We start from the raw sequence: 25,534 nt of genomic DNA, 5'->3' as shown, positions 1-25,534 counted from the left end.
AAATGACACAGGTTCAAAATACCCTGCTCGTATTGATTGTAGGATTGTTGAGATAAAGTGAAATAATCAACTCCTCAGCACATGGCTGAACAAAATATACTGGGTTCTTGCACTCTGAGGTGGTGGCTGGGCTGTGGGGAAAACTTGGGTCTCAAGGCTCTTGTAGATGCTGGGGGGTGGAGGGAGATGGGCTAGAATTGGGGGGATCCAAACCAGCATGGGAAGTGACTGCTCCCACACGGGTCCACCAGGAAAGGAGAGGTCTGTCCTTTGAGGAAGGGTGACTGGGTCTGCCACTATCTTGCTGGGTCCTGGTCAGTCAGGCTCTCTGGGTTTTCACCCTAAAAGGATGGCGGGGTTGGCGGGAGGAGGGGTGCTAGAACAAGGCCTTGTGGGTGAAGGTAGGTGTAGTTGGAGACAACACTGAACTCGGTCCCACCTGGGTGAATTCGGGCCAGCCGCTCAACTCTCAGTGCGCTTGGCACTTGCTCTGGGCATGTCACAGACGTGCTCACTTGATCCTTCCCACGCCCCTACAAGGAGGTACTCACAGCATCTCCAATTTATAGGTGAAGAAACTGATGCTAGGAGAGCTTGAGTAACTTGCACAAATAATAGAGCCTTGGTTCCAGGGCCATGTGCCTTTTGAGCCTATGCTCCTGACTTCCAGGGTCCTGCTTAGGGGAACGAGGCCAAACTCCCCCTGGCTCTCCATGCTTCCGCGAGGATCCTGCTCTTTCTCTCTGACTGTTCTGGGAAGATCCCACCTGCACTGTCTTTTTTTGTGTGTGTGGTACACGGGTCTCTCACTGTTGTGGCCTCTCCCCTTGAGGAGCATAGGCTCCGGACGCACAGGCTCAGCGGCCATGGCTCACGGGCTCAGCCGCTCCGCAGCATGTGGGATCTTCCCGGACTGGGGCACGAACCCATGTCCCCTGCATCGGCAGGCGGATTCTCAACCACTGCGCCACCAGGGAAGCCCCCGCCTGCACTGTCAATGTGCACAGACCTTCCAGCTCCTGGCCTGGCATCTCCCTCCGACACCCTCTTCCGGGTTTCCTACCCTTTGGAGTTGAGTCCCAGTTGTGTTCCTGCCTTCTGGAAACTTTTCCTGGTCTGCTGACCACCTCTGTGGTTCTCAGCCCGAGGCTGTACCTCCTCAAGAGACCAGATGGAAATAAGATTGGGATGCTTTTGTAGTCACAGTGAGGGGGTGTGCTGGGGGCACAACTCCCATTTGGTAAGCAGCCCCACCTGAGGACCAGTGGCTTAGACCCTTCATCCCCACTGAACTGACACAGCATGTGGCAATGTGAGCAGGGTGGCAGTGAAAAGAGGATGGGCTCTGGGGCCACAGAAACTTAGGTTTGAATCTTGGCTCTGCTGCTTATCAGCTGTGTTGTCCTAGCAAATTTCTTAACCTCTCTGAGCTTCAGTTTCTGAATGTAACAGATAATAATAATAACAATAACAACAACAACGGCTAACACTTATTGAACACACTGAGTGCCAGATACTGTGCTGAAAGCTTTCCACATGACCCATAAGGAAGGTACTATCAGTTTTCTTCAGGTTCAGGTGAGGAAATTGAGCCCAGAGAGATTAAGTAAACTGCCCAAAGTCACAGGGCTATTAAGTGGCAGAGTCTGGATTCAAAGTCAGATAGTGAAATTCCAGAGCCTGTGCTCCTAACTTCTCTCGATACTGCCTCGCTCTCTTATGAGCTGAGACCACGTGGGAGAGGCCAGCTTAGTGCATGTGCAGCAACTACGACACCTCGCAGGTGGCAATGGCATTAACTCTTCTCAGTACTGTGACAACTACCATGACATTACTGTTCACAAATAACTTTCCCAACAACCATGGTGGGAAATACCCTCTGGATATTCTTACCATTCCTTGTAAAGAAACTGTGGCCCAGAGAGGTTATGGCTCTTGTTCTAGGTCACCCACGGTATAACACAGGGGAAAGATTCCCTTGGATTTTACAGCCAGGATTCAAACCTGGCTCTGAATGACGCCAAAGGTCATGTTCTCATCCGAGACCCTGTACTTGCTCTTGAGAAAGCTGCTTCAAATGTCGCAGAGATGCCTTCTGACCTGATGGTGTGGGACAGGGCCAGGATTCCCAGCACGAAGAAATACATGGACAGCAAGAGGTTGATGTACTCCTGGGAGAATATCTGAGGCAGAAATACAAAGAGAAACAGGAAGTCAGGGTTGCCAGTGGCTATGAGGAAACCAGAGTACACGCTTCTCTTCTGGAGTTGTGGAATGGTGTCAGAAAGACTCTCAAATGGTACTGGGGGAACCTTCTAGTTTCTATGGCAACGGGAAAAAGGGAAGGAACTTCAAGCCCTCAGATGCACCTCCCAAAGGAGTCTGTAGGTTTGCGCTTAGTGGCTCCATTATTTGCAGACAGGCAATACTGTGTGCGTGTTGAAGGTCCTGTATGGGGGAGGGGAGTCTGAAGTTCAGAGTCCCAAGAGAGCCGTCTGAACCTCAGAATGCACTCTTCCAAGCTTCCTTCTCTCTGCTCAAAAATCTAGGGAGCCCCCTACAGTGGCCACCCAGTTATGAGTCATCTGCGCCCTGTTTCATTCTCCATGCTCTTCTGGACAACCCCTCCCACAGTGATGCTGAAGCTCTGACGGCAGAGGCCCTCACAGCTGCTTCTTGGTCCTGTTATTGTTAGGTGAGCCCAAGGAATGTTGCCTCTCACAGGGCTAAAGCCAGCAGTCACATGTCGTTAATTCCGGACTTCAGGCAGGCTGCGCCGTATGGCTCCATGGTTGCTGCACTGTCTTTTCTTTCATAAATTTATTTTTATTTATTTTTGGCCGTGTTGGGTCTTTGTTGCTGTGTGTGGGCTTTCTCTAGTTGCGGCGAGCGGGGGCTACTCTTCGTTGCGTTGCGGTGTGCGGGCTTCTCATTGCGGTGGCTTCTCTTGTTGTGGAGCACAGGCTCTAGGCGCACAGGCTTCAGTAGTTGTGGCACGCAGGCTCAACAGTTGTGGCTCATGGGCTCTAGAGAGCAGGCTCAGTAGTTGTGGCGCACGGGCTTAGCTGCTCTGTGGCACATGGGATCTTCCCGGACCAGGGACTGAACCCGTGTTCCCTGCATTGGCAGGTGGATTCTTAACCACTGCGCCACCAGGGAAGCCCTGCATCGTCTTCTAATTTGTTATCGTGAGGCTTTCTAACTGGGAGGGAATAATGTGCTGTAGTGTGGGGTCTGGGGCCACTGGCCACTCTCAAGTAGGGACCTGTTTAAACCTGTCGGAGCCCTCGATCCTCCCCTTGGCCTCTCATGCTCTTGTGGTGACCACCGCAGGCCTCCTCAGCTGCTCCTCTCGTCTCCGTGCTGCGGCCACACTGGCCTTGTTGTGCCACATTCCCACCCACCGGCAGCCCATGTACATGCCTCTCTGCTGCCCAGGACGCTCTCCTCTCCTCACCCAGGCTTCCAAGCAGTTTTCCTTGACGTGACCTCCATTAATTCAGCTCATGTTTACCGACTGTCTGCTACGTGCATTGCGTCGTGCTCAGCACTGGAATAGGCAGAGAAGTCCCTGCTCTCATGGAGTTCATGTGCCAGTGGGGGAGAATCTCAAGAGATGAACATGCAATACACTGTCCGGTGGAGATGGGCGCTAAGAAGAAAAGCAAAGCAGGGCAAGGAGGCCAGGGAGGGGGCCGCATCAGACAGGTGGCCTGGGAAAGCCTCTGACACTGACTTCATTTAGGAGTAGACCCCTTAACAAAGTAAGGGAGCGGCTGTGAGGATACCTGGGGGAAGAGCCTTTGAGGTGGAGGGAAGGGTGAGTGCAAAGGTCCTGATGTGGGCATGCGTTCACATGTGCAGGGGATGGTGAGGGCCTGTGGCCAGGAGCCAAGGTAGGAAGGAGAGTGTCAGGAAACGAGGCTGGGAAGGTAGGAGGGAGATGGACCGTGAAAAAGGCTTTAGCTTCGTCTGGGTAAGACAGGCCAGTACTGCAGGGTTGAGGGCAAGGCTGTGATCTGATCTGACAGCCTGAGAGGATCCCTCTGCTGCTGTGTGGAAGGCAGACTCCACAGGGCAAAAGTCAAGGCTGACAGCCCAGCGAGGAGCGAGCTGCATCCAGGAGTATGGTGCCCTGGGCTGGGGGCAGGAGGGATGTGATGCGCCGGGGTCAGATCCCTGATCAGCTCTGGACTAGCGAAGTGGGTTGTGCCGAGGGCTGTGTGCTGAGAGGAGGGAGGAACCCTCCTAGGGTTTTCGGCAGAGCAGTGAGGTGGCTGAGGTGCTGCTGTCTGAGACGCGGGCGTGGGCAGGAGCAGATTCTTCCGTGCTCTTCTGGTGCTACAGACCCCGCCTTCACGCCACTTTCTAGGACTGTCACTTCGCATTTATCTGTGTGACTGCTTGACTGGTGTCTGTCTCCACCACTTAACAAGAAGCTCCTTGAGGGCAGGGGTGGGCCAGCTGTTTTTCTCACCGCAGTGTCCCCAGCTCCCAGCACAGGATCTGGTGTGTGTTTGTAGAATGACGGAATGGACGAGCACATCAGTGGCTACGGTGTGAATGCCCCTATCCACACAGGCGCGTGGACCGTGTTTACCTGTGAAGACATGGTGTCCTCTCACATAGTAATCTTTCAACGTGGGCCCTGGGGAGAAATTTCTCTCTGGCCACACCTTTGAGCTTCTCGTCGGCTTGACTGTGCGGACTATGAATTGTGCACCAGGTCTCACTTTCTTTGTGCTTTGGCTGCTAGAAAATCAGAGTCACGCCTGTGTCAGAGGCACTTTTGGAAACAGTACAAGTCTTTAGACTTTAGAGCATGGGGTCTGGGTATGGTCCTCACCCAAAGCTTCACTGTTTTTTCCTATTTTTTTCTCCTTTACCCCAGCTTCTTCCTTTATTATTTTTCTTATGCTGTTGGATTTAATGTTTATAAGCTGCCTCAAAGCAATCAGTTTTAAATGAAGTGGGATAAGGTAAATTTTATGATTTTGAGAAATGCAACAAACTCCAGTGCCCCAACCAGGAAAGGAGGAGGAAAGGGGCAGAGTGAGAGCCACTGTTAAGCAAACCACAACCAGCGGTCAGTCTGGAGTTTGGGAGGGATCTGGTGGCTGTGTTATCCAGGCAGCTGCTTTTCAGACATCTCAACAAGGACACTCTGGTGACTTGGGAGGAGGTACGCTGTGTCCTCTGGCACAAGGCAGGCTGGGGCTTACCTGCCTGGAGAGGAGGACAGGCTGAGCAACAGGCGTCCGGAGGCTTAAATAAAAATGTTCACACCCTCTGCTGCCAGCAAGTCCTTTCTGGGGAATCTAGCCTAAGGAGAGAATCCTAAATACTAAAAATGTTAGATGGTCCTGAGGCAAAGGCCTGGGTGTATATTTCTAGCACGTAGCACAGCAGAGACTCGAGAAATATCTGCCAAAAGCCAAGTCGGAGGCAATGAGCTAGATGTGTACAGAGCCACAGAGAGATCTCAAGAGCATAGGGGAGAGGAAAAGGAACACAGTTCTACTTATGGAAACTAGACTCTCACTAAATACACACAGATACATTAACACCATATATTTTATAAAAAGACACACATCCAAGGACACAAATCAAACGTGTTAGGGCAGGTGCCTCTGGCGAAGGGAAATGAAGGTGGCAAATGGAGATGGGCATCAGGGTGAAGGTGGTGAAGGAAACAAGGAGGGGGGCCTAGCATGGGCTGATGCCAGTGCGCTGTGAACCAAAGCATGTGATAAATTCACCTCTCCTCCCGAGGTCCAGGAAGAAATAAAATCAGTGCATACCTAACGTTATTTGATGCACTCTTACTTTTAAGAGTTAAAAATCAGAACGATATTTTCTGTTTAAAGTGAGGGGGATGCTATAAGTCAGTCGTGATGTACCTGCTTGTGGGGATATTCTAAAATCATTAAGAAGAGCAGTTCTGATCCAATAATGAGGGAGTGATGGAACAGGAAGCAGGCGTTAAAAATTATGTTTCTGACTCACTCACAGACTGGTCAAAATAAAGAATTTTGATGCGAGTCAGTGTAGGTGGGAGTACAGTGAAGCCAGCACACTTGTAACTGCTGGAGGGAATGTCAATTGGTACAATCAGACCGATTTGGCACCAACTATTCCAGATGCTGTTTGATCTGGTAATGCTGCTGCAGGTATACTTGCCAAGATACTTACATGAGGATGCTCGTGGCAGCAGTGCTGGGACATCCCACCACTGAATGCCCCTCAGGGGCACATCCACGAAACACAACCACAAGCAGCTGTTACAAAAAAGGAGGTAGCTCTGACTGTGCTGATACAAAAATATCTCCCTGGTAAGAACCATATGTTCGATACATATATTTGTTTTAAAATTTTTACGTAAATGTAGATCTATGCATAATAGAATGAGTCACAAGAAACTACGTTGGGGAGAGGATTACAGCTCATTTGCACCTTCCCTTAGATTGAAAAAAATTTTTTTAAACTATGTACATGTATTTTTTTTTTTTTTTTTTTTTTTGCGGTATGCGGGCCTCTCACTGTTGTGGCCTCTCCCGCCGCGGAGCACAGGCTCCGGACGCGCAGGCCCAGCGGCCATGGCTCACGGGCTTAGTTGCTCCGCGGCATGTGGGATCTTCCCGGACCGGGGCACGAACCCGCGTCTCCTGCATCGGCAGGCGGATTCCCAACCACTGCGCCACCAGGGAAGCCCTACATGTATTTTTAAAATGTGAATTAAAAGTTATCCTTGAGGAGGGATTTCCCTGGTGGTCCAGTGGTTAGGACTCTGAGCTTCCACTGCAAGGGGCACGGGTTCGATCCCTGGTCGGGGAACTCAGATCCCATGTGCCGAGCAGCATGGCCGGGGGAAAAAAAAAAAAGTTATCCTTGAGGAATTTTCAATGACCAGGAAAAAAGTGCTTATAATGTATTATTAAAAAAAATTAGTTATAATAAAATGATTATAATTAGGTTAAAAATACGATTATGAAAAGCCTGAAAGGAGACATGCCAAAACATTAATAGTGATTACCTCTGTGTATTTTTCCCTCTCTTTAAGTTTTCTGCATATATTACTTTTATAATCAGAAAACAGTACATGTTATATTAAAAAAAAAGTTTTTTGAGAGTTTGCAGTTACATGAGAAAATGCTCACGATGTAATTAATGTGAAGTGAGAAAAGCAGCTACAGGACTGAATACACCACATGTTCACAGCTATGGAGGAACCATGCACAGGGAAAAGCAGAGGAAGGACACACCTCCAAAGGGACTCTGTGACTGTCTCTGGCAGGGGGGTTTTGGATGGTTGCTGTTTTCCCCTTTTTACTTTTCTGTGTTTTCCAGGTTTTCAACACTGAGCCTGTGTAACTTTTATTGGGAAAATAAACCTCGATAAATTAAAAAAAAAAAAAAAGCAATTAGTATGGTAGAGGTATGTCTGAGACATAGCTATACCCCACCCCAATATGAAGAGTACAATGAAACCAAACCAGTATCAGGAAAACAAAACAGAAAGCTCCTCGAAGAAGGGAAATAAAGACTGGTGGGAAGGGGCCCCCGATATCACAGTGGGGTCTCTGGGTAGTGGGCCTAAGGGTAAGTTGTTATTTTTCCTGCTCTTTATTTTCTATAAATGAACATGCATGTCTCCTGTGATGGGAAAAATAAAACAAAATCAAATAAAGTTATTCAAACCAAATGCTACAACAGGGGACAAAGGACTTACTTTGAAAAAGAGGTAGAGCCCCAAGAGCGTGCAGCTGGCGATGATGGGGAACCGGGCAGCGTCCCGGCTGGTGATGGTCTCAGGCATGTCTGAGGCATTCTAGACGAGAGAAGAAAGGCCCTGCTGAGTGCGGGGAGTGCTTCTGGCCTCTGAGGGCTGGATGCTGGCGGGAATTTGGTGCCCCAACAGCTCGTTCATCTCCTTCCCCTCCTACCATCACTGAGGTGCCTCAGGGGTCCCCATGTTCTCCTGACTCAGGGCTTTGCAAGTGCTGTCCTCTCTGCCCGGGCTGCGGACCACCCAACCTGGGGCAGGACGCTCTGATCCCATCGTCTTGCTATTGAGGAGACCTGGACTCCAACAGGGACAGTCCTGGGAGGACCCAGGGCACATGTGGCAGAGGCAGTGGGTACATAATAACTGAAAGAGAAAACCCTGGACACCGGTGACAAGAGGGCAGTTCTGGGCCTCGTGAGGACTACCTCCAGTTTTCTTATGGATTAGCTGAGGTGTAAATATGATCGGTCTTTTATCCAGTAGGCAGTGAATATTATGAGTGGAAACAAACCAACAACACACAAAACTTAACAATGGCTAAAACCGAGTATGGGAAGACACCAACTGCAAGGAGAAGCAAATCTGGACAAAACTCAAACTCAAGAAGTGTGACTGCGAAAACGGAATCTGGTCAGAGTAAAAGCCACAATTAAATTCATAATGGCAGATGCAATAGTTGGCAAGAATGTGACCTAGGTAAAGAGCTGATGGAGGATAAATATTTACCCGAAAACCAAATGAAGGCAATCAAAATCATCTCAGTATTATCAAAATGGAAAAAAAATTGGAAATAGAGTAACAGTGCAACTTAGAAAATTAAGTCAGCTCCATAGAATTCATGACAAAAGACTTTTGAATGAAAATCCATCATAGTAGTATAATTCTGGTTTAAATTTATATTAAAAATGTTTTTTAGTCAAGTGGGGAGGCCCTTAACCAAACCCCAACATATGCATGGCTGAGGCGGCCCAGGCACAGGGCTGAAGGGAGACCCGCCCTTGTGGAGGGACGAGGTATCTCTGTGTGAGTCACTCTCTGGCAGCTTTGCTGGGAGTGGGGTGGCAGTGGGTGAGCAACAGTGACATGGAGAGGCAGGGTCATCTTCCTTCCCTCTTCTCTCCCAGCCCTTGGTTTCTGCTTTTGGCAGCACTGTGCTGTGGGGTCTGGGCAAATTCATCACCCTCTCTGTGTACCTCCATAAAATCATTATATTTCCTGTGTAGCAGCAGGGTGGGCACAAAAATAAATGAACTCCTGACCATAAAGAGTTCACAGGCAGGTAGGCCAAGACCTTGACATTTAAACAGAGTATCACCGCAGAGTGTGACATGTGACAGAACAGAGACATGCATACTGCAGTGGTACATGGCATGAGTGCCCAGTGGTGGAGGGAGGGCTCTGATGTCAGCAGGCCCAGCTGCACTCCCAGCTCTGCTTCTTTCCAGGTTTGGGACCTTGGGGAAATTATCTTCCTTCTCAGAGCCTCAATTTCCTCAGCTGTAAAATGGGGTGCCAGGATTTGATGATTTTTTTTTTCTTTTCCCCACAGCACTGGAAGTATTTGTGTTGTGCCTTGAGCTTCCCATGAGTTGTATAAACTATCTGTATTATTCTTATGTATAAGGGAATCATGAGAAAGCAGACAGGACACTACTTTTGCAAGGAAGCAGGGGAGTGTCAGAGGTGGTTAGAGCAGATATCACTTAAGCAAGGCCTTGAAGGCCAAGCACAGGGGCTGGTATGTAGTAGGAGCCAGAAAAACGCTGACTAAGTTGAGCAGTTTGCTTTGTGTACGAGGAAGGGAAGCGCTTACCAGGCAGAGGGACCTGTAGATGCAGGCAGGGCACGTGGTATGAAAACATTCACGGACTCTGGCTTCACCTACAAACCAGTGTTACCACTCATTTCCACATAGTCATTTCAATTCAGCCCAGGATCCTGGGCGGGGAGAGGTTTAATATTATTCGATGACAAACCAGGCTGGACAGATGCTCCATCACACAGAGGAATCTGGTCTCCTCTGTGGGTGACTATTAGAAATATCCCACGTGCAATGTTGAGTCAGAACGGGAGACTTGAAATCTGACCAATGATGACAGTAACACGGATAACACTTACTGAGAGCTTTCTAGGTGCCAAGCACTGTTCTAGGTGCTTTACATGATTTCATCCTCACAGTAACCCCAGGAAGCAGGTACTGTTAACAGCTCCACTTTACAGATGAAGAAACTGAGGCTCAGAGAGGTGACATAACTTGCTTTAAGGTCACACAGCTGACGAGTGGCAGAGCCAGGATTCCCACTGACGCAGTCTGGTTCCAGAGCCCAAACTCTTGGCTATTACCCCCTAGACGTCCTCTACCTTTTCTATCTGGAAATTTCTGCTGGAAAGTTGTGACAAGATGCTCAAGAAGCCTGCGACCTTTCTGAGGAATAGAATCCTGAAGGCAACAGAATCTTTGTAGTTGGAAAAATACAAAAAGTTGTCAGGATTCTCCACTGATTCAATCTGGATTTTTAAACTAGACGTTCTTATGCAAATGCAATGGCTCCTGAAATGCAAAACATACTTGGGGGCGGTGGGAACTGACACAAAGAGCAGAAATAAATTCAGCTTCCAGTGACATTCTGCACGCTCAGTTATCAGGGCGGAAGCAAAAGCAGCGAGGGATGATGGCTTGCTCAAGTCGTTGGCTCAGCTGGAGCTCTGGGAGTTCTGCTTCCAGGCCATGCCCTAGAAAGGATCTGGAATTCGTGGGTCATTCTGCTACCCCAGGGTCTCCTCTCCTCACTGCCACGTGCACCCACTCACCTGAGCACCTCCTGAACTACCCCCCACCCCAGCCCTTTGCCCCTACTGCAGTCTCCACTAGCACCACCTCACCAGCCCCCTTCCTGCCTGTCACCTCCCCTATCAGGTCTTTCTGAAGGACCTGATCACATCCCACAACAGCTCAGAAACCTCTGGAGAATGGACTTCCAAGCAGCCATCAAACAAGAACTGCGGTCACTGTGGGTGGGAGTATAAACTGGTACCACCTCTATGGTGGATAATTTGATAAAATCCAGCTAAATCTAACATGCACAGAGCCTCTGACCCAGCAAATCGATTTCAAGGAATTTATCCTACAAATACACAGAAAAGTGTAAAGTAACAAATGTATAAGGAGGTTAATTTCAGCATGGTTTGCGATAGCAGAAGATTGACACACCTAACTGATCAGTGGAGGACTCCAAATCAGGGGCCCTTACTGTTGGGCTCCTATCAGAATCGCCAGGAGGGCTTGTGAACAGATTTGTATTTCTAACAAGTTCCCAGGCGATACTGATGCTGCTGGTCCTGGGATTACATTTTGAGAATCATGGCTTGGGGGTACAGGTGGATACCACACAGCTGTTAAAGAGCACAACTGTGCCATGTGTACTGACATATTAGATCTCCAACATGTAAGTGGTGAAAACAGCAAGGTGTAAAAAAGTGTGTATCTATAACAAAATGTAACAGTTATGTAGCAAAAAATGGGGGGAAAGCATATGCTTATTTATTTGTAAAGGCACAGATGCTCTGGATGGATAGCCAAGAAACAGGTTAACGTGCTGCCTCGGGGGAGGGAAACTGGGCAGCTGGGGTGGCATGTAGATTTCACTTTGTCCCCCTGTACCTTTGGAATTCTACACCTTGGGTGTGCGTGACCTACCCTCCCCGCCATAAAACAACAAGGTACATCTACATGTACTGACATAGGAAAATGACCAAGATGTATAGTTAAGGGAAAAAAAAAAGAATCAAGTTTCGGAGCAATTATGTACTGCAAAATCCCACATTTATAAAAATAAATTTACATATGTATATACACACAGGCACATACACGTTTGTATATATACAGAAAAAGGTCTGGAAGATGGCACACCGAACAGCTAACTGGGTTACTTTCACGGAAGTAGTACTGGGGGGGGGGGCTTTTCCTTTATACTTCTGCGTTGCTTGAATTTTTACAAATACAAACATGTAGTAACTATGAAGATTAACTGGTGCGTTGCCCTCAGGATTCTGTACCTCAGAAGGGCCGCAGGATCCCAGAGCATTTTCCTGTTACATCACCCGAGTACCTGTACTGGGCTCACATCAAACTGCTCACTGCCTCCTGGAAATCACCTGTGGGCCTATGCCTCCCTCTCCTCCTGTCCTGCTTGCTGAGCTCTCATCCACCTGCCAAAGATCACTGCTGCCACCTCTAGCAGTCGGCTGGTCAGTTACACAGCTGTTTCTCCTTGGTGACTGCACTCTGTGACGGGAGGGCTTGGCCTTCTTTGTCTGGGCACCCCTGGTACCCAGCCCAGAGCAGGAACCCAGTCCAGCTGGCTGAGGGGCTCCTCTGAGTTACAGGCCAAAGGCCTCTGAAGCAATGATGAGTAGCTGTTGCTGGGATTTGCTCCCTTCTGGGAACAGAGGTCTCTGACAGGAATGGGCACTGCTCTCCGATGGCTCTGCCCATGGCTACTTCTTCCCAACACACTCCTGGACTTCTCCTCCCGTGATTTCACAACTCACCCTGCCTGTCATGGACAACTTGCCCCCAGGGAGAATTCTGTCCTCACATGCCCTCTCAGCTGGCTGTGGGGGGTCTAACACTAGTGGAAATCAAAACTCCTGGGCCCCCACGCTAACTTTTCTCTTCTTGCCAAGTGATTAAGGAAACAACTCAGGGTAGAAAAAGGGAGTCGTTTGGCCTGTCCTCTCCCTAGGCCACTTGTATGGGTCTTTAGAGGCACCTGCATCAAGAAGAGAGCCCCGGACTAGGACCAGGGACACCTGGTTCTGCCCCTAATTGGCAGAGAAGTCATTTCTTTGACTCTCAGTTTCTCTGTACAATGGTGTTAATAAAACTGGCTCTGCCTGTCTCACTCAGTTGCTGGGAGAATCAGAGGGCGAAGGCTTGTAAACTTTAGAATACCTTGGTTACTGGTGGTGGGAGGCTATCAAGGGTCAGGCTGTTCGCAATTCCATGCAGTCTTCCAGCCCCCCTATCTTGCCGGAGATGCTGGGGAGAGGTATTTAGATGCTTCAGTAGATCTAAAGCTCTCTTCTATCCCTACCCTCTGCTCCAGCCACTCCAGACCTTCCACCATCACCTAAACTGCCTCGTACAAGTGCTTTCCTGGTTTCCTCTGCCTGGAATGTCTTCTGGGGGAAAATTCGACCTCTACATCAAGGCTCCAGCCCACCTTCAGCACAAAGCCACACTGCTCTGCCCCAGGTGTGCTCAATCTTTCTCCCTAAAGCCTGCAGCACTAGCTGTACTACAATCACAGATCTAGTTATTCCTCTCTCATCCAGACACCTAAACTCCTTGGTGACAGGGCTCTGACCCACTCATCTTTGCAGCATCCGTCTGTCCTGGACAACAGTGGAGGTTCAGGAAATTCTGTTGTCTGGAAGGTGTTTTCTGAAGAGATTACTAATCCATGTGTAGATGGTGCCAAGGACAATTTCTCAGTATAGGGAGCCCCTCACATCAAGTGCCCAGCTCACTCCTTGCTGCCCTTCACCTTCTTCGTCCTGATCTATTTCAGAACATCACCCTGTACCAAGTGTTTGCCCGAAAAGCAAAGGCAGGAAGGATGAAAGCCACCAGAACTCTGCTTAGAAGAGGCAGAATAGTAAGAAAAATGGGGCCACCTAAGCCCTGCATGACCAATCCCCTTTGCATCTGACCACAGAGGGAACCAGCCTCAAGTTCTCTGATCTTGAGAAAGGAAGGTGGCAGCCCTCGGCCACTGCTCAAGTTGGATAATGTTTTGAGAACCTGGGCGTGAGCGGTTTCAAAAGTGGCAGCTCCTCTATGGGTCTGCCCTCTTTCGGCACGACGGCTTCCGCTACGGTTCAACTTCAGGTCTGGGTGGGGGAGGAGCAGCAGAGAGCTGCAGATCAGGAGGTGGTGGAGGATGATGGGAGAGGCTGCCAGGAAGTGAGAAGCCACTGGTGCAACGGGCTAGAGAGGGCTTAATATAGGGAAGAAGGGTGACAGAGAGGAAGTCAAAAGGTGGAAGGCCCTGGGGTCCTCTTAGGTATCCAATGGGACAGATGTTGAAGGACAGGGATGAACTCTGGCCCAGTCTCACAAGAGAGGCCTACAGCAGCTCAGTTACTCAGCAGGTAAGCCTAATTTGGTGGAAAGACTGTCTCAAGGGGCATGAGGAGAAGAGCTACTTTGAGGTAGGGTCTGGAGTGGGAACAGGGTTAGGGTTAGGGGTTAGGAATAGGGTCTGGGCTCAGGCTCGGACAGGTCTGAGCTTGGGTGTAGTCAGGGAGAGGAAACCAGCAAACCAAGGGTCTATGGCTGGTTAAAAAGAGAGGCACCAAAGTGCCAGGTCCTGAGGAGTTGGCTGACAGGAATTGGTTCGAAAAAGTGATGCAAAAAACTAGGAGCTGAGCTGGGGGTTCCAGGAGCTAATATTCCCGTGTTTTTTTTTTTTTTTTTTTTTTTTTTTTTTTTTTTTAATGTGGGGCAAAGGCTTGATCTGGGGGTTCTAGGAGAGCACTCTACGGGTCACAGATTCCAGCTGGACAGGTGTCAGAGTCTAGGGATGAGCCTGGGTGCCAGAATTTGCCCTGGGTTAGGGTGAGGAATGATAAGAAGCTGTACCATTCAGGAGGAGTCAGAACCAGTGCCCCATAAGATACGGACGGATGCTGACCCGGAGCCTGGGATGGGGTGACTGTCCCAGATGGGATGAGCAGCCAGAGCAGAGGGTGGGGCTGGTCTGGCTGGGTCCAGCAGGCTCAAAACAATTAGTACCCGAATCACAGTGTCAGGGTCGGCTGACAGTGCTTCCAGCATGGTGCACATAGGGAGGGATGTGTCAAGGTCCGAACGGGGGTGGAAACCGCTATTTGAGAAAGGTGTCAGTACCTGGTTCGCGGATCGGTGCCCAGATCCTGGGGCACCTAAGGTCAGCCCCCGGATGTGGGCCCAGGTTGGGGATGCGGTGGTGAGCAATGCTGGGAAGGGTCAGTGTGCAGGCAGAGGAGGTGTCTGTCCCGTCCAGGGCGGGAGGGGAAGGGTCCGTGCCAGCCGTGTCAGGGTGGGAGGTGGACAGCGCCCGGCTTTGCCGCTGACCCTACCTTGCCGCGAGCGCAGCGCACGGAGCGCAGGGCGCCGAAGAAGATGGGTAGCAGCGCCATGAGCAGGAGGCTGCCATAGGCCAGCGCGATGCCCTCGGGCGTGGAAGGCGGCCGCGTCGTGCCGTTGGTTTGGCCGCCTGCCTCGACACTGCCGTTATGCGGGTCGCTGAGGGCTGAGTCCATGGCAAGGCTGCACTCGGGGTCCGACTCCAGCTCCGGCAGTTGCAGCAGAGACGCAGACGAGAAGACGAGCGCTGTGGGGAAAGCCACGTTCCCCTAAAGAAACAGGAAGTGACGTGCTTTCCTCGCCGGCCTGCGCCGCGCACGCGTGCGCGTTCACATCTCCCCGCCCGCGCGCCCTCTAGCGGTGGCGGAGGGACAGGCGCCCGGTTGCTAAGCAACTTGCTGGTAGCAGGGAGAGGAGGAACACTGGACCGCTGCCATGGTTATCCATCCCTAGGGAGACCTGAGGACCCCATTCCCCAGTCCCAGTCAACCTCCTTAATCCCAGGATGTCCCACTCCCCGCAGATCCTAATAACTAAGAATTTGTTTACTCATGCAGGCATTCATCCAATATTAAATCATTCCCTCACTCCTTAAGTATTTGAGTATCCCATCATATCCAGGCACTGTCCTAGGCTCTGGGGACACAGATGGGAACAATATAGGCAAAAGTCCGTCCCTGCCCTCATGAAGTTTGCACTTTTAGTGCGGTGGGGGTGGGTTGTTGGGAGGATAATACATAAAATGAATAAAATAAATAAATCAAAGTCTATAGGATGTTAGTGTGTAGTTATATGTTACATAGCATGTTTTTTTTTAAAAAATTATTTATTTAATTTATTTTTGGCTGCATTGGGCCTTTGTTGCTGTGTGCGGGCTTTCTCTAGTTGTGGCGAGCGGGGGCTATTCTTTGGTGAGGTGCGTGGGCTCTCTCATTGCGGTGGCTTCTCTTGTTGCCTAGCATGGGCTCAGGCTTCAGTAGTTGTGGCTCATGGGCTCTAGAGTGAAGGCTCAGTAGTTGTGGCGCATGGGCTTAGTTGCCCTGCGGCATGTGTGATCTTCCCAGACCAGGGCTTGAATCCGTGTCCCTTGCATGGGCAGGCAGATTCTTAACCACTGCACCACCACAGAAGCCCTACATAGGAGATTAAGTAATTTAGAGAGAGATTAGTAATTTAAGTAAATTAAATTAAATTAAGTAATTTAAGGGAGATTAGTCATTTAGCGAGACCTCCCTCTCTAGGAACCTAGTGAAGTTTTGTATATGGCTTGGGCCAGGGTGGTTCCAGCTAGTTCCAGAGGACAAAAGTCAGGTGGCTTGCTCTGCAGATGGCCAGCTCTGTTGGGCTCCCAGTGTATGTGTGTCCAGGAGTGAGGAGAGGGTGTGGGTAGGAGTGACCTGAACTTGTGTGCAGGCCCAAGCTGTCTGGGGCTCCTGGCTATGCTACTGATGCTCTAGTTAAGAGCTGGAGAAAGTATGTAGCAGACAAATTGATGAAAGCTGTACCCTGCAGGCACCTAGCACTGGAGAAACCCTGTGCCAAGCAGTGGGAAAAAAGCATGCTCTCCAGGAACCCAGGAAGTGAGCCAACCTCAAACCAGAAAGGGAAGGTCCATTCTCCTTCAGTGTTCCTCTAGTACACTCTACCGAAAAGGCTTAACGTATGTCAGCTGGCAAGGAAGAAGTATTTACGAGGTCTGGCTCCATTATCACAGAGCTGGCAAAAAGAGTGGTTTTAGAGCAGAGAGGCAATAAGTTGAAAAGTGACACTGATAGTGTAAAATCACATGGCCTGGTCCAAGCTGGACAGGTGGTGAGGTGGAATTGGAGTATAGGGTTCACAGTGAGAGGAGACAAAGGCAAGGAGTCAGACTATAAAAGTTTGCATAATGGAGTTTGGCTAGTTCATGCCAGGCACTGTACTGGTAACTTTATAGGTGTTTTCTTTGATCGCAATAACACTGGTAAGATATGATTAGTCCCATTTTGCAGATGAGGAAACAGGCTCACAGAGGTAAACTAGCCAGCCAGGTCACACAGTCCAGCAGAGGAAGAGGAGAGACTTGAACTCGGGTCTGTAGGGCTCCGAAGCCTCTGCTCTTTATAATATTCAAGCTACAAAGAGGGCTAAGGAGTTTGGACCAGAGTGACTTAGTTCTGGGCAGACGGTGTACAGTTTCAGGCTCTGTTTTCCAATAAGCTGGATATGACCTGAGTGGATGGGTGAAGGCAGTGTGCCTGATGAATTCATCCATCAATAATTCAGGCCACAGGATTTGCCCAGCAGCTGGGCCTCATGGCTCTGAGCCTTTTCATCTGAGAGCATACAATTGGAAATCAGAGACACTCCTGCTTCATGCAAGGCTGAGCACTTGATTTAGTTTGGTCTGGGGCAGATCTGGCCATCTCCCTTTACACTCATGGGAGACTGTGAATATGACCCAGGGAACTGAGGGGTCGACTCAAGTTCAGAAAGCTCCTGTCAAGGCTTCTGGAGGGTTGGATTTCTGGCTTGGAGCCAGCCTGTCTTGGTATTCTCTGGAGACAGGGATAAGACAATCTTGTGCGGGGGTGGTGGTGCCCCGAGGCTTCATCTGCCAAGCCTCCTGTATGGTGTTACTTTCCCAGAGGAGATCTGAGCTGAGGTCAATAATGGAGCCTGTTTAGTGTCTGGGAGAGTTAAATTACCAAACACTTGTTCCAAAGAAAGATGCAGACTTACTCCCACCCCATTTCTCTTATTACTGTGTTCAGTGACTGTGAATGGATTTCAGTTTTTCCAATTATTTTCTCATATATGCGCACACACGTATACACACAGACTTACACACACACTATTACATGCTTAAATAATTCTGAAAATAGTAAGCAAGGATCATTAGTGGATGCTAACCGTTGGGAGAAAGTTTTTTTCTGAGGGACAGGATAGTCACACAATTTACCCCACAGATTACTAGTTATTTATAAAAGGAAAAACTTCCCTTTAAAGTGGAGTGACTTGGTGGACACTCCCTTAACCAAGCGATCAAATTTAGCATCACCGAATGGGATGGGACAAAATGACTAGACGTGATGCAATGCAGAGGACACATCACCTGCGTAGTCTTCTGGCCAAACATGTTTAACCTGCATCTACTCATGAGGAAACATCAGGAAAAATAAGAAAAAGCCAGACTGTGGCATATTCAGAACAACTAGCCTGAACTCCTCAAAAATGTTGGTGCCATGAAAGAGAGAAAAAAAAAATAATCCATGTTGTAGATGAAAGGAGAATGAAGGGAGGGGAAAAGCAAATGTAATCTATCATCCTTGAGTGGATCCTGGATCACAACATTTAAAAAAAGCCTATAAAGAAAATTTTCGGACACGTGGGGAAATTTGAATGTGGATTGTTTGGGAGTGATAATGGTATTGTGGCTCGGCAGGACCTTGCTAATCAGGGTGTGATCCCCAGACTAGCAGTAGCAGCTGGGAGCCTATCAGAAATGCAGAATCTCAGGCCCCACCCAGACCTACTGGATGTCCCGGTGATCTAAGTGCACATTTACTTTGACAAATGCTGGTGTAGGAGACCCACTATGTTTGTAGGAGGTATAGTCCTGCCTCAGGAGCCCAGGTGATCCTGTTGTTTTGTTTTTTTTTTTAACATCTTTATTGGAGTATAATTGCTTTACAATGGTGTGTTAGTTTCTGCTTTACAACAAAGTGAATCAGTTATACATATACATATGTTCCCATATCTCTTCCCTCTTGCATCTCCCTCCCTCCCACCCTCCCTATCCCACCCCTCTAGGTGGTCATAAACCACCTAGCTGATCTCCCTGTGCCATGCAGCTGCTTCCCACTAGCTGTTCATTGCAGCTCTATTTACAATAGCCAGGACATGGAAGCAACCTAAGTGTCCATCAACAGATCCTGTGTTCTTGATTCTTGGGAGAAAATGGGCAGGGAAGCAGTAAAACTTTGTGTAAATGTTTACTGTTAAATTACCTACTGAGGCTACAGGACCTTTAAATATATGTGCTCAATAAATATTTATATGTGAATGAATGAGTTTATTGTTCCCTCCATCTAACCATGTTTATCTTTCCTCACAACACTGGTTAACCCCTACTCATTCCTCAAAGCTTGAGTCAAATGTGATTTCCTCAGGGAACTTCAGGGAATGCCTGTATTTCTAGCAGCGTGGAGCCCGAAGTAAACACCACAGAGGTTTTACTAAGATAGAAGAAACAGGGAGAAACACTCTCTGTGCCCCTATACCTCCTTACAGTAAGACTGGAATTCTCATTTGGGAAGATATTTTTGGAGGCTAAAACTGCTCATGTGGCTTGTGTTTTCAGTTCCATCATCCTAGAGAAATTCTCACACAGGTCTATTAGGGAACATGTCTGAGGATTTTCCTGCAGTATTTTTTTTTTTTTTTCCTGGTGGTAGCAGGAAGTTAGAGTGAACCTAGGTGTGTGTCCCTGAGGAACAAATAGACAAAATGTGCTGGGTGTATACCATGGGGTACTAGGCAGCAATGAGAAGCAACAAGCCAAGTGCCTGCTTGGTCAGTGCAATCAGGACAGTCATGGCTTCTGCCCTTTGCCCTGGACGAGTTTTTTTCCCAATATTTTTTATTTTTATTTTTTTCAATATTTTTTTTCAATATTTTTTATTTTTATTTTCAATATTTTAGTTGATTTACAATGTCGTGTTAATTTCTGCTGTACAGCAAAGTGATTCAGTTATACATATATATACATTTTTTAAAAAAATATTCTTTTCCATTATGATTTACCATAAGATTGCCCTGGCTGATTATTAATAGAACCCCTTGCATTCTCAAATGTGTACCAGTTTGGATGATAATGCATGGTCACTCTTATAGGTCAGAGAGCCAGAGATGAGGATTCTTGTTTAACTGCCTTTGGTGAGGAGTGTCCTTAGGAGGAAAGGAAGAAGGAAGGCAGGCAGGAGATAAAAGGCCAAGTGAGGATGGGGTCTCTGCTGGGGACTCGCTCCAGCATGACCTCATGGGGACCTCTGTGGCACAAACTGTGCCACAGACTTCTTCCCGCCCTGAGGCCTCTTATAACCCTGTATCTGTCAGTCACTGGCCAAATCTAGGGGTCAGGGAGGGAGGTGGGGAGTCTCCCTGGCCACTTGGCTTCTGTTTGACCAAGGGCAATTCTCCAGAGAAGGTGGCAGCTGTGAGTGTTTTTTAGCCAATACTCACAACAGCTGGTGGTCAGTCCACTATGTCTCGTAAAGGGAATCTAGGTGGGGCAGCAATTGCATCCCTTATAATCCCCCTACTCTCATCAACATGTGTAGATCTTTAAGACATAGAGCTGAGCATTAAGAAAAATGTGTGATATGATTTATGTAGATTAAAAGCACATATCAGGGACTTCCCTGGTGGCGCAGTGGTTAAGAGTCTGCCTGCCAGCGCAGGGGACACAGGTTCGAGCCCTGGTCCGGGAAGATCCCACATGCCACGGAGCAACTAAGCCTGTGTGCCACAAATACTGAGCCTGTGCTCTAGAGCCCATGAGCCACAACTAATGAGCCCACGTGCCACAACTATTGAAGCCCACGTGCCTGGAGCCGGTGCTCCGCAACAAGAGAAGCCACCGCAATGAGAAGCCCGCGCACCGCAACGGAGAGTAACCCCTGTTTGTTGCAACTAGAGAAAGCCCACGCACAGCAACAAAGACCCAATGCGGCCAAAAATAAATAAATAAATAAAAGACAAAATGTTTTAAAAAAAGCACATATCACACTGATAAACCCTAATGGAAAAGAATATGAAAAAGAATGTATACGTGTATAACTGAATCATGTTGCTGTAAGTAGAAATTAACACATTGTAATCAACTATACTACAATAAAATAAATTTTATAAGTACATATTACACAGCAACATTGCAAATCTAACAAGGATATTTACATATTAAAGAATACACATTGAGCACATTAGAATGGTTGCCTATAGAGGCATGGGATTGAGGGTGGGAACTGGTAATTAAAACAAACAAAAAATATGTACATAAGTAAAGTAAAATAGGGGCCTTGAGGAAAAGAGTGATTATGGTCTACTATGAAGGAATGAGTGTGATGAACCCATCCCTCTACTCCTGACATTCAAAAAGGAAATAAAAGATCTTTGAAGACTAAAGAAAAAGTTGTCACTTACAGTTCCCTTTCTTTCTCGCTGGGTTGGGGACAGAGGCTGGGTTTGCCAAGGGAAAGGCAGTGCCTCTCTGACGGTGAGTCAGGGCGCTGTGGTTGGTGGAACCAGGAAGGCCAGCCGGACGCACTTTAGGCAAAAGCGGGAATGTGTAGGCTCCAAGGAAAAGGTGAAAAACCAACCCGTGGACAGGACAGGCAGAGACAGAGCTGGACTTCAGTTACCCCCCGAAAACCAGGATGTCTATATCGCCAGGATCCTTTCTCTGCATTGTGTCTTTATTTTCTTCCACAGCAAACCTGTGCGCTACAATGGCAGCCCCCATGAGCTGAGTTAACATGCTGTGATTTGCCTCAGGAACCCGGAGGCTCCCTTGTGGTCAGGGTGTCCAGTTCTACTGACACAAGTCCTCTGTGGGGTGTGAAGCGTCCATTACATGGTCTGAGTCTGGGCTCAGCGAGGATTTCAGTAATCTCAGGCCACGCCATAGGATGTTGGAATGATGGAATGTTAGTCATAGAATGTTAGCACCACGCTGTACTCAGGTGAAAATGTTATTGTCTTGGTATTGGTATTTTTCCTAGGGAGGGAACTGTGTATATGTATAGTATGGGAAGATAACCTTGACAATCTGCTTGAGGGGAATGTGAGACCCCAAGAGCCCCCGCTGGCAGGTGGCAAATAAACAGAGATGGCAAATGTGCTTTGCATTAGAAATGATAAGGAATTTGTGGGAGGGAGAGAATGAGACAGACAGAAATGAAGGGGAGGATGGAGGAAGGAGAGGAGCCAGTGAAATGGTGAGGCTGGGACACCACGTGGAGAGGGGGAAAATTCCCAGTGGTGGGCGGGCAAGTGCGTTTCGGATATGAGCACTTCTATTTTCCTGAATCTTCATACGATTTTCCATGGCTGCAGAGTGCCCAGGGTGGATGGGGCTGTGTGTATATCAGGGATTTCCCTATTTGGTTCAACATTGAATGGTATGAGGAGCTATACACTGAGGAGAAGGATTTTGGAGTCAGAGTATACTATGAGCACTCTGCCTGCTGAGTGGGAAATGGATTGGCCAGGACAAGAGTGACAGTGAACAAATCGGCCAAAGAAGAGATAGTGGTGGCTTTGGCTAGGGTGTGGCTGGTGGAGATGGAGAAAAGTGGACGTGATTAGATATATTTAGGACATTTCTGATTTAGGATTTTATTCAGAAAATAGAGTCAAAGGGACTCCCTGATGGGGAGTGAGGGAGAAGGAGGAACTGATTCCTGGGTTTCTGAATTGAGCTACAGGATGATAGAGATTCTACTAACTGAGACGGGGAAGATGGGTGCTGGCGAGGTACCCTCTTTTAATTGAGAATTGTGCAGCTTTGGGAAGCAGCTGCTCCCCTTGTGCTAGTGCCCTCTTCTGCCAGCAGAGGGCAGCTGAGGCCAGTTAACAGATTCAGCTCAGGTGAAATGGGGATGTCCAAGACGGGCCTGGGGGACCCTGGCTATGGGAAGGCCACTACCTGGCTGATGTAAAAGCAGCGGGTTTGCTTTGAGCCTTAAGTCCAGCTTCTGATTTTGAGGCCAATCCAGACTCAGAAATCTGGGGCTGTCCCCGTCCAAGGTTGCTGGCCAATCCAGGCCACATCGTCTCTCCCAGGCTATTTTAACAGTTTCCTAATTTGTCTCCTGAAGTCAACTCTATATCATACCTCTTTGCTTGAAACCCTTCAATATCTCCCAATTGCCCTTAAAATAATCTCATGCTCCTCACCGTGGCCTTTGAGGCCCTGCATGTACTGCCCCTGCCTACATATCCAGCTCATCCATTACCACTCTCCTCTTTTGATTAAGCTCTTTTCTGCCTCAAGCCCTTTGCATAGGCTGTCCCCCCACCCCCCCACCACCCCCACCATTTTCTCTCTTCCTGATTGTTTGTTAAGCTAGCTCCTTATCATGGGTGACACCTTATACATTACCTTCCCCACCACCTTTCCTATTCTTTCTTAGCTACTTAAAAAAAAAAATTCCTCATAACACATAGCACTTCAATGTGCAATGTGCTATCTACCAGGATAATTTGATATGTTAATTTTTTCCCCTCCCCTTTCTGTATCTCTTGTCTAGGAGAGGTTTGGTCATGGGGTTCACAGCAGAAACTACCTCTGACTCCTTTCTGGCTTCATTTTCTATGTGTTCAAACATCATAGAGCAGATATTGCAAACTGCGTTTCTTAGGCCCTATCCTGTTCATAGATGTGTTCTGTATGCCCTTCACCAAGGTTTAACAACTGTCTTCAATCAGTTGCCAAAGTTAAAAAGCAGCAATTTCGAAATAAAAATTTGGTCATTTGGCTTTTCTTGAATATTTAGAAGATCTGGCAGTCTCAGCTCTGCATTTTCATGAGATGAGCACTGATATTTACTGAGTGAGTACCTACTAACGTCAGGCACTGTTCAAAGTGCTTTCTCACAAGAAGTTGTTGTACAGGAGGTACAAGTATTTCTTATCATGGTTAAGGAAATGGGCACAGAGTGGTTAAGTGACTGGCCTAAGAACTCACAGACAGTAAACAGCAGCATCAGAATTTGAACCCAGGCAGCATAGCTCTAGAATGTGGACTCCTGACCACTGGGCAACACTGCCTTATGGCTGTTTGGTGAGCTGAGCTGTGCTGCCCCCTTTAAGTGGGACCTGTGCTCTCCGGTCACAAAGTCTCACGCTTTTTTTTTTTGGTTACCAGTTTGTCTCCTGGAGACTCAGAGTTTGCAAACCTTTGGTGTAGAGAGAGTGCCCATTTCTTCTGAGGTCAAGGACAGGGGAGAGGAAGGAGCTCGTAGAGGCTGTGAACTGAAGGAAGGTCAGTGGAGTCTGGGATGAGAGGATCCTCCCCCTTCTTGGCCAGACTGTGGGGATGAATGGACAGGGTATGGGGAGGCTGGACCCAGTCCTGGTGATCCCAGCCTCCAGCAAGACTCCCAGGTCCCTCCTTGGCTTAGAAGCAGGGGCTGCTGGACTCAGGTGCCCTTGAGGGCTTGGGCACTGTGGTTAGAAGCCTCACATGGTCCAGTGCTACTGAGAGCCCCCTGGCTTCCCTCCTTGTCCCCTGGCAGGAGTAGCCTCCAATAAGGATGAAAACTGAATTTCCCTCCAGTCCAGAAGGATAGGGGAATAGTAGAACTTAACTTGGTTTTTGAGAAATGAATATTCCTTGCCCACCTGAGTTTGGGGGTTAAGATTTACATCTGATTGTAACAATTTGTAATTATTTTTATTTTTCTGTTTTTATGAAGTTTTCTGTTTTCGGTTTGTCTCCTCCATTAGACTATGAGCCCCTTGAGGGCAGAATAATGTACAGTGTTTACCAGTGTTCACACTGTACATCTACTGTCTAGAGGACTCCAGGCACATAATAGATGCTCAATAAACATCATAATTATAACGCACATTTATGGAGTACTTATTCCTATGCACTGTGCTTAACATTTACATGTATGTATTAACTGACTCATTTGAGCCTCACACCACCCCTTCTGTGGGCGGTCATCTTCACACAAGAGGAATCTGAAGTGCAGAGAGGCCAAATAATTTGCACAAGGTCACACAGCTCAGTTTGTGTCTAACAGATACTCATTGAATGAATGGATGAATGGTTCCCTGGTATAATACACCTTGCTCTCTTTGCCTCCAGGCTGTCCCTCATCCTACATAGTTGTATCCCACAGTATTGGAATTATGTGGGTCAGACCCAGGCAGGGGATTGTCTCAGAGCATTCAGTGAGTCCCTGAGGCCCATGGGGCAATGTCCTCACACCTGGGACTGGTGTGACTGATCCTTTTCAATCACCTCTGGCCTCTCCTTGTAGCCTCCTCTCTTCATTCCCAGCCTTACACCCTACACTTCAACACACAAACTACTCATAGGTTCCTAGATTCTTTTCGGCCTCCCTGCTTTTGCTCAAGTTCTTCCCTATGTGGGGACCATCCTTCCAAACCTGAGACTCCATTATTCTAGAAGAAGATAACAGGAAGGTAGGCAAGTTCTTTAAACCACACTACCTCTTGTGTGGTGATACTACGATGCCAGATTTCATCTGGTCCCCAGCAGCCTTAGGATGGCGGTGGTAATGGAGGCGATTATAGAACAGTATGCTCATCCCCATCTCTCTGGAAGGATACAAGTCCCAGAGAAAAGAAGGGACTTGAAAAAACCAAAACAGGGGTCAGACTCAGAGCGGGGAGGGCTAGGATCCAGGCCATTGGCCTCCCAGCCCAGAGCTCTCTCCACAATAAGGCAGCTCTGTCTGGCATCACACAGGGCCTGACTGTCCAAAAAGAGCTCCTCAATTCTGAGCTAACAGTGCCTGAAATTCCACCATTGGAGATCACTTCCTTTGCGGGGGGGCAGAGGGTGTTGAAGGCTTTTCAGTCTTCAGGGAGCCCCAGCTAAT

At 48.3% G+C, this 25,534-nt stretch overlaps 1 protein-coding gene across 10 annotated transcripts in view; it reads right to left on the bottom strand.

The window, feature by feature from the left end:
- The window catches only part of HM13 (histocompatibility minor 13), a 41,200-nt gene extending 25,959 nt beyond the window's left edge, over window positions 1–15,241 (bottom strand). For 5 of the 10 annotated variants that reach the window (XR_010836612.1, XR_009331165.2, XM_059038803.2 and 2 more), the window contains exons 1-3: window positions 14,912–15,241; window positions 7,730–7,828; window positions 2,101–2,183 (exon numbers count right to left, since the gene is read on the bottom strand). Coding sequence is in view for 6 of the 10 variants with exons in the window: in XM_059038803.2 (XP_058894786.1) it covers window positions 2,101–2,183; window positions 7,730–7,828; window positions 14,912–15,094 (365 nt within the window). In the remaining 4 variants the exon portion in view is untranslated. Of the gene's footprint in view, window positions 1–2,100; window positions 2,184–7,262; window positions 7,392–7,729; window positions 7,829–14,911 lie in introns of all 10 variants that reach the window. The other 5 variants (XR_010836611.1, XR_010836610.1, XM_067013643.1 and 2 more) reach the window with 2 other exon arrangements.
- Between the last annotated feature and the right edge of the window lie 10,293 nt (window positions 15,242–25,534).

The sequence above is a fragment of the Kogia breviceps genome, chromosome 14 (genome assembly GCF_026419965.1).
Source record: "Kogia breviceps isolate mKogBre1 chromosome 14, mKogBre1 haplotype 1, whole genome shotgun sequence".
Classification (NCBI taxonomy): domain Eukaryota; kingdom Metazoa; phylum Chordata; class Mammalia; order Artiodactyla; family Physeteridae; genus Kogia; species Kogia breviceps.
This window is presented reverse-complemented; position numbering and strand designations above follow the sequence as displayed.